The 10,211-nt window shown below is 32.8% G+C and overlaps 1 protein-coding gene across 1 annotated transcript; it reads left to right on the top strand.

The window, feature by feature from the left end:
- Positions 1–6,633: 6,633 nt before the first annotated feature.
- Positions 6,634–10,211, top strand: LOC139481158 (toll-like receptor 4; the record flags this gene model as incomplete). The annotated part of the gene is given in 1 exon segment (XM_071264306.1): positions 6,634–10,211. A coding segment is annotated over 1 exon segment (2,484 nt), but the record flags the coding sequence as incomplete, so codon positions are not given.

Raw genomic sequence — 10,211 nt, 5'->3', positions numbered from 1 at the left:
TGGATAGAAACAATTCAGTGCCTGTGCCAGCAACACAGAAAATTAACAAAAGTAAACACAAAAGAAAGAAAGAAAAAAAACCAAATAATACAATTGTTATAAAAGATAATGATTATCCTCTTTTGTTTTTATAAAATCGAGCTAGCCAGAATGGATCAGAATATTGAGAAAACAAGACTTACTACTGCATACGAAAAGGTTCTATAAATAGAAAAGTGGGGTTATAATATATTAATAATGACAATGATCTTCTTGGTACAGTTTTACGAAGATATACTTTGACAAGGAAGCAAGACAATAAGTTATTACAAAAATAACATAGTTAATTACCGACTCCAGCTGCTGCTATTAATGCTATTCTGTGATTATAAATAAAACCCTGTATCTTTGTCGATGCCATTCTTCAGTTATCTCCCTTTTAATATTTACAGCGTACTATTTAATAACCTTTCCGTTTGGTTGCATTTTTGTGTATTTTTCTTCATTTTTTTACCCAATTATACATTTTGATAAGCCGTTCGTTTGTTTCCGATAGTAGGAGGGGGTGGGGGCAATGGAATAAATAGTCTGGTCCCGTTTTATATTAAAATAGATAAGGCAGCAACCATTTGATTTTCGAGGGGGGAGGGGGGGGGGGGCTATGGCGAAAAACAATCTATTTTTTTCGCGACAAGTCGAAAACAATTTTTTTCTTTCAATTTTAGCATTACATATAGTGGCAGGTGAGGGTGAAACAAACAATTTTTTTTTCTCAGAATCAAAAACAAATTATTTTTTCTCTCCAAAAACTGGAAACAAACTTTTTTTTCCAAAAAAAAAACATAGCCCCCCCACCCCCCCCCACCCCCCCCCCCCCCCCCCCGTAAATCAAATGGTTGCTGCCTAAGCCTGGCTTTACCTTATCACAAGACAATAAATGTTTTAGAGTAGTACATGTAGTATAGCCCCAAAGTTGGCAAACTCAGTGCCCAGCCCTGTTTTCCAAATGCTTTTCTCCAAAATCCTGTATTGATTCGACTTTAATCATCTTAAGTTTTTAAGAAATTCATCCAATCTTTGTTCAATGTTCCATCCTAAAAGGATGTTTTTAGGGTGTGGTGGTTCAGTGGGGTTTTAAAACATGGTTAAAATTATATTATCAGCAGATGGAAAAAGAAAAAAATGGGTATTTCTAGGACAAAATGTCCAAACCAATTACATTAGAATATTATGTTAAAACGGAGATGTTGGCTAAACTAATCCCTTGATAAAAAATCAAAACTGATATAATAATAAAAGAAGCAGTTATAGTTCCAGGGGCGTAGCCAGGATAACAAAAAAAAATGAGGTATAATTTTATCAAAATTATTGAAATACTCTTCTAGAGAGGGTGCAATATAGATATCTTGCCAAGCGTGGCGAGAAATATTTTGTGGTAAAATAAGCGAGAAATTAAAGTTTCAAGCTAAAACCGCATAAATCCACCCCTGACAATCTACAATCACCATAATTAACAAGAAATCTGTGTACTTCTATTCATTGCCTCGACAGTGGCTCACCTGACCAATATCATATTTGAAAACAAAAATTTCTAATTTTGCCAGCGATTTTTAATTGTCTTTTCATAAAAAAAAATGTATTATTATTTTTTGGTGTTTTCTGAAGTCGTGCCAAACTTTTTATATACATTTTGTTTAGCGCAAAAATCACTAAAATCAGAATGAGATCCTTACGAACATGTGTGTATTTTCATGGGATACTATATGTGAGACTTTATGTAAAACGGTAGTACGGGTTGGGGCCTTGACCATTTATGCATGCTTCGGCAAACTTTACAGGTTGCAAGTGAGAAACATATATTGATTGATACAGAGATATAATAATGATACAAATTAATAAACTAACCTTTCGCTTGAACCAGTATTTCTATCTTTCATTAGGAAAGAATCAAACCTGGACTGTTTTCTTGGCCGTGGACATGATGAAATAACCAACCCAACCGATGGTAGGTCAATTTCACCTACTTCGTGTAAAAGTGGGGTAGGGATGTTTTTGAACTTCGATTATCAAAGAAATTGTTTATAAAATCCGCAACTACACTGTCACAATTGTTTCACTTAAACTGCTAAAAGCCTAAGATATTTGTCATCAAACGCAGTACCTCGTTTGTTATCATTGATATGGTTATATTTATAAATTAGCTGTTTACAAAACTTTTGTATTTTTGAAATACTAAGGCTTTTCTACCTCAGGAATTATCGTAGCTGTTTTTGGCAAAACGTTTAGGAATTTTGGTCCTAAATGCTCTTCAACTTCGTACTTTATTTGGCCTTTTTAACTTTTGTGGATTCGAGGGTCACTGATGAGTCTTTTATAGACGAAACGCACGTCTGGCGTAAATACAAAATTTAATCCTGGTATCTATGAAGAGTTTATTGGCACCTTTCTTTGAAGAATCATATATTTATAGAACTTATAAATAAACCGTAAGTCAGTTTATTAGTAATCACGTTGATTCTCTTAAACTTACTGTTTTATATTCTTCTTTGAATGTTAAAACAGATACGATGCGACGACATTAGTTTTCGTCGTCTGTTCAGATACTTTACTGAGCTGAGGGCAACCCATGCTTTGCAAATTTTAAGGGGTGCGCACGCCCGCCACGCCCCCGCCTAAATCCGCCCCTGCCTTATCACAAGACAATAAATGTTCTAGATAGTAGTATAGCCCTAAAGTTGGCAAACTCAGTGCCCAGCCCTGTTTTCCAAATTGTTTTCTCCAAAACCCTGTATTGACTCGACTTTAATTATTTGAAGTTTTTAAGAAATTCATCCAATCTTCATTCAATGTTCCATTCTAAAAGGATGTTTTCAGGGTGTGGTGGTTCAGTGGGGTTAACATTTTATTATCAGCAGATGGAAAAAGAAAAAAATGGGTATTTCAATCTAATATGGTCCTTTGTTTTAGGAAAAAATGTCCAAACCAATTACATTAGAATATATATATGTTAAAACGGAGATGTTGGCTAAACTAATCCCTTGATAAAAAATCAAAACTGATATAATAATAAAAGAAGCATGCAATTAGTTCCAGGGGCGTAGCCAGGATTTAAAAAAAAAATTGAGGTATAATTTTATCGGAATTATTGAAATATTCTTCTTGAGAGGGTGCAATATATAGATATCTTGCCAAGCGTGGCGAGAAATATTTTGTGGTAAAATAAGCGAGAAATTAAAGTTTCAAGCTAAAACCGCATAAATCCATCCCTGACAATCTACAATCACCATAATTAACAAGAAATCTGTGTACTTCTATTCATTGCCTCGACAGTGGCTCACCTGACCAATATCATATTTGAAAACAAAAATTTTTAATTTTGCCAGCGATTTTTAATTGTCTTTTCGTAAAAAAAAATGTTTTATTTTTTGGTGTTTTCTGAAGTTCTTGAAAACAATTTTGATTACATACAAAATTTCACACCTTTTTAGGGGAAAATTTCGTTATTGAAGGCATGAAATATACATGATAGACGGTCTGGTATAGCATAAAGATGCAAACCACACATATTGTATCCCAGCTGATACTTAATTGCTTTAAACAACAATAGTCTGAGTAGAATATTCGCAGCAGATTACAATTTTGACAGAAAATTAACAAAAAAATATATTATATAATTGATTTTAAAGTAAATTTCGCCACCTTAATCTTCAATTACGAATCATCAAAGAAAGCATTACAATTGCTGTAAACAAATCCTTTAATTTATTTGGATAAAAATAAATCCATTATTTTGTCGAGTAATATAAAACAGTGAATTGTTTCCCAAGTAGAGTAATAACAGAGAATTGCTCTTGTTTAGAATTTTCCATAAAGTTTCAGATTGATAATGTGCCTATAGCTTTATCAACATGACAATTTAGACGAGTACCGTCATAACGAACATCAATTGTTTTCCAACACCATAAGAGGTATGGCCAATGTTCCCGGATATTGTTAAAGTCCAAGGCCTAATGGAACATAGTGGAACTTCGATATAAAATGCGTTATTAATATATTAATAGTACCTGAAACAAAAATACGTCCGTGAGATAAACGTTTCCCATGCACTTGAATAAATATGATTTTTTTCTGCACGTTCGCAACCAAAGGTTAAATCCAAAAAAAGTATAAAGTACAATGTATGTATTAATATATATTTGTAAAATATATAATATATAAAGTGGAGAAAGATGTTTTTTCTTACTTGCATACATAAATTCAAATGTCTCTATACATTGCCGCAACTTATTTGAATTTTGGAATTTTGGGTCCTTAACGCTCTTCAACTTTGTGCTTGTTTGGCTTTATAACTATTTTGATCTGAGCGTCACTGATGAGTCTTATATAGAAGAAATACGGGTCTGGTGTATTTAATGATAATCTTGGTACCTTTGATAACTATTTATAATTCTGATACAATATCTTAAATAATTTCGATTTTTTTTTATCGAAGGATACGAAAAAGTCCAAATTATATCTTTTATATTTAAATTGATTGTTGCTTCCATAGTGACAAGCGTTTTATGGGGGTTTTTTTCAGTGAAAGAACACATGATCTATCATTGCAACAGGTAAATCCAGAAATATTAATGATTGATACATATATTTATCCTTATTTTTGACGTATCATATGTTCGGATATTTCACCATGAAGATGAGCATCTGGAGAGAAATGACTTAAAATACATTAGACAGTTAATGTGCAGAGAGAGAATAAAAACTTATTGCTGTGCTGAATATTTAATAAAGATATACCAATAGAGATAAAAAAAAAAAAAAAAAAAAAACTTTTGCTGTTTATGTCTTAGCCACATATACTGTTGACACGGTGCTTTGTTCCCACATTGCGTATGGGCTTTATCATTATTAGAGATTATTATGAACTGTTTTGTGTATTTCATCCTTCAATGTTTGTGTTTTTGGACAATATATAAAGTGAAGTTACAAGCTACCAACATACATTAAATTGGGAAGTGCCCATGCAGCTGCAGTAAGAAGAAAATATGTTTCAGAAAAGGAAACATTTGGCGTGTAAACTGCCGGTTCTAAGTCTGAATAAAGGAGTAGGGAAGTCATTTTCTTCTAATTGGTGCAATCATATGGGTTTTTTTGGCACAAATGATACCATGTCATTTTAAAACATGTGGCGCAAACTTAGCATTGGAGAAAAACAGTTGTGGCGCAAAAGGACGCATTTTTGGCACAAACGGATCTCTCCCATGTGGAAAAGCGCCGTCGCATGACACTTTCGTATTCAGGCTCGTTTATTAATTTTTATAATGGTGTTTAATAGCAATTGGTTTTACTTTGGTGTGTGGTTGAAATTAAAACGTTTTTAAAATAAGTTTCCAATGATGCATATTGAGTATCAAATCAATTTTGGTGTGTTTTTATTTAATTATAAAGCAACGAAAATTATAATATTAGTTAAAAGTAAAATCACAACAATACTGAACTCTGAGGAAAATTCAAAACGGAAAGTCCCTAATGAAATGGCAAAATCAAAAGCTCAACCACATCAAACGAATAGAGTAAGTGCTGCTTGTCTGTTAAGTACTCTACTCGAAATTTATCAGTATTAATTTTTTTAGTGGAAATAATGTTTACGAAGGGAAAATGCTAAGAACATGTCTGCCCATGGACTGCTATCTTGCGAAATATAGGACGTTGGAAAATCTTGACTCCCATTAAAAAAATAATCTGAATCGTGTTCTCGCACTTATAAAACACCCATATACTTGATGAGACTGTCGTACAAGGGAGAGATTTAGTGCTATAAAACCAGGTTCAATCTACCATTTTCTACATTTGAAAATGCCTGTACCAAGTCAGGAATATGACAGTTGTTGTCCATTCGTTTGATGTGTTTTGCTTTTTGATTTTGCCATGTGATTAGGGACTTTCAGATTGAATTTTCCTCGGAGTTAAGTATTTTTGTGATTTTACTGTATACATGTACGTCTACAGTTTTCCATCAAGTGTTGTTAAAACATGATCCACCACTATCCTATTTGGTGTGCAAGTATTATGCGAACTCAGACATGTTTTTTTTTAATTTTGCCAATCAAATTCAAAAGGATGCAAAAGCCTCTTCAAGCCAAATGTAAATGAAATAAATCTGAATTACTTTAAACAAAAATTAAAAGTTATTTTATTTGTTTTTGGTAATAAACGGAATATTTGTTTTTAAAATGTAGTAAAAACAGGAAGAAATCAAAATGACAAATGTGAAAAGCTGTCAACTTGAAGAGCTGTTTATACGTTCATCGAGTATCTCTACGGATGTGAAACAAGGAAATAAATAAGTCAAAGTCTTAGTATTGTATTATATGTTTAGCACCACTTGTAATGGTACCACTTATTCAATATGTTCAAAGAGTGAAGTTTTTTTTATATATATACATGTACACGTGTTTCAAATGAGAGTATTACATTTGGACCTTGTAGAACTAGTAACTCTATGATTCCACCGTCAGGGTAAAATTTGAGAAAACTAATTAATTCGTTATTTATTTCATCGTCATGATACGACCGTTATATGTATTGGTTCTAACATTCGAAATACTTTACAGGTCTGCCTCAATAATTAAACGAAAAAATAGATTTAAACCGTGTGAGTTCGATCATAGATGCGCATGTAAAAGAGACCAGAGTTCATCGCTTTACGTTGCAGATTGTTCAAGACTAAATATGACACGAATACAAAGGTTTCCAAACGTACTTTTAAAACTATCTTTACGAATGAATAGCTTGGAGGTGATTAAAGATGGAATATTTTCGGAAAACACACTTCTAACATCGTTGGATCTTTCATTCAATAACATTAACTCAATTTCATCATCTTCTTTCATCGGATTAGAAAAGTTAAAAGAACTCGACCTTCAACATAACAATTTGAGAAAGATTAGTTTTACGCACCAATGGTTGGCTCGTTTTAAAAGCTTAGTTTATTTGAATTTGAAGGAAAACTTTTATGATGAATATCAGCCTGATATATCATCTTTAGTGCGATTGGAAACTTTGAAAATGGATTTTGTGCATAACAAAACAGCAATACTGAGTAAACAGTTTAAAAAACTCAAACGCCTGAAGCTTCTGGATTTTTCTGGGTTTACAGGACATTGTTCAGTACCAGTTTTGACACCCAACACATTTCAGAATGTACCATACGTTCGACATTTAAATTTATCTATGTGCAAAATAAAATCCTTACAGATAAAGACTTTTCATGTAATGAAAAATATTGCCTCTCTCGATTTATCAGGAAATACATGCTTGAAATTTCAGGTGTTGGAAAATGTAACAGCCGACCTTCAGTTTTCCGCAATCAAAATTTTGAAAGTCAACAAAATCCATAAAGTCTTTGATATGAATACATATTTGCATACTAACCATATAAAGCATTTGAAAAACACATCCATCCTAGAGCTTCATATGGACAGCAACCGTCTACAACAAATAGAACCTGGTGCTTTGAGATTTCTTCCCACAACATTGATCCATCTATCAGTAAGAGACAACATGTTTTCCTTAGGACCATACGTGAATGACTTGTTGGCTTTATCAGTAAAAACTGTAGATGTATCCGGCATGAATTCATTCCACAAGGAAGATAGTAACCCAGAAAAGTGCAACTTAGACCTTGTGTGTACTTGGCACACTGATGTTAGACTTGACGAATATTTGGATCCTCAATTTAAACATGTGTGGTTTCGAGGTGGAACAACTGAACAAGGTGGTTTTGGAAGAACGTTAATACCCATACCCTACAACCTTACAAAATTGAATTACCGTTCTTGTGGCTCCCAATATAACATAACGGAAGTAGAGCTATCTAATAATAAACTAGAAAGTGTTGATTTGAGCAACAACCTTTTGACACGTTGGATTGGCCCATTGAGAAATGTAAAGAAATTGAGATACTTAGATCTTTCTTCGAATATGTGCTCCTATCTTTCGACGTTCTTCTTCGGTCCAGATTTCATTGTATTAGAGAAGTTGTCAATGAGTAATAATTTACTGGGACTTATCTTACCATCTGATATCGATGGAAACACATTCCAACACTTGTTAAATGTAATAAAACTTGATTTATCTCAAAACAGAATATCCAATTTACCTCACCAGATTTTTAAATCTCAAATAAAAATGGAATTTTTAGATCTAAGTGACAATTTTATCGAAAATATTGACTTTCAATTATCACATTTGATAAAACTGTCATACTTAAATTTAAGAAATAACTTAATAACATTTATCAATAATCAAGCGATTATCCAGATTAATTCCTTAGTTGACAAGAGAAAAAACCTTACTATCAATCTGTCGAGGAACAAACTGATTTGTACATGTGAATCTCAAAAATTTATAGATTGGATGGGAAGTACAAGTGTACACATTGTTAATAAAACTCATTACTTTTGTCAATTATCAACTGGAAAACGTGTTCAGATGAAACATATTCCAGAACTATTCACAACATTGGAAAAGGAATGTACATCCTATGTGATTCTCACTTCCGGACTACTTGTTTCGCTTTCATTGTTTATAATTGTTCTTATCATGGGTGTTTGTTACCGATTTCGATGGAAGCTGAGATACTGTTACTACATGGTGAAAATTAGATCTCGAAGTAAGATACCACAAATTGACGAAGATGAAAATGAATATATGTATGACGTCTTTGTGTCTTATGCAGATGACGATCGATCGTTTGTTCATACACAATTACTTCAAACACTGGAAAAAGAAAATGGCATTCGCCTATGCTTACATAAGAGAAACTTTTTACCAGGAAATGACATCGCGACTAACATTACTTCCGCTATTCACAATAGTCATAAAACTGTTGTCATTATGACTTACCATTACCTGAAGTCGTACTGGTGTATGTTTGAGTTTAATATGGCGAGAATGGAGAGTATTTACGAACGCAATAACGAAAATGTACTGTTCCTTGTGGTTTTTGAGCAAATATCTGCTCGTGATTTTCCTTTGCATATTTTAGAAGTCGTCCAATCCCAATCGTACATAGAATTCCCAAACGACGAGCAAGGGGATGTAGTATTTTGGCGGCAACTTGTTACAGCACTTAAATAACATTGAGGCAAAACATTTTAATATACAAGATTGTATTTTCATTTGATCATGCTGACTGATAATCCTTTTTCAGCGGAGTCGAGTGATATTAAAAAATATCGCTAGAAACTAAGGGGTCACGTGGCGTTGTCATTGAAATTGACATATAATTGACAACATAACCTGAGGTAAAATAGCGATAAACATATTATCATTGGTCATTTCAACTCGTAACGGCTCATGCAAGAAAATCAATCTCAGTTAGATGGTCAACGATAATCTATAATTCCTTCAAAGGTGAACGCAGTTTTTTATGCATACACGAATAATAAGGCCTAATCTTTGAGTTACTTTTGTACAAAAATATTGTATATATAGTTATTATTTAAGCAGCAAAATGTAATGTGCAACAGGCTTCAACACGTTTTTGTCTAAATTCGATATCACCTGGATAGGTGCACGCCCGATGAATCTAGTTTGTCTAGCAACATATTAGTTTTTAGATATTTGTAACAGTTCTTAAAACGTTTGTTAAAATTACATTGTTTGACAATTTATATATATGCATATACAACATCAAGTCCTTCGTCCATTGTTTCATTATTACTGTTGATCAAATTTGAAGAAAAAAAGTATGCATATACTCATGTAATTTTAACACACGGTTGTTTTTCAAAGAGAGAGAAAAAGACAAAAATACATCCACACTCTACTATTTATCAAAAAGCGATGGGAATTTATTGCTCCCCTGATATATATATGTGCATAATAGCTGATACTGAATACGAGTAACGTTAACAGCAATAGTTAATAAAGTAATGAAAACAACAAATGGTTTTTTAAAACAACTAAAAAAAATGTCATTTGATTAAATTTTGTGTTGAAACAGAAAGCTTCAAACCTCTGTACAACGAATTACCCATAGCAATCCTGATACTAATATGTTCAACAAAATGATTTGTCTTTTCCTATTGTGAATTTTACTTTCCTTGACGATGATTTTCCGTATGGTCCTTTTAAGGGAGTGTAAATGCCTCAGTTTGTCCGATATTTGCGTTTTGCGGTGGTGTCCTGGGTTTCAATGACTTTGATTTCTTCATTTATCAAAACTTTAA

Source organism: Mytilus edulis, chromosome 7 (assembly GCF_963676685.1).
Source record: "Mytilus edulis chromosome 7, xbMytEdul2.2, whole genome shotgun sequence".
Lineage (NCBI taxonomy): Eukaryota > Metazoa > Mollusca > Bivalvia > Mytilida > Mytilidae > Mytilus > Mytilus edulis.
This window is presented reverse-complemented; position numbering and strand designations above follow the sequence as displayed.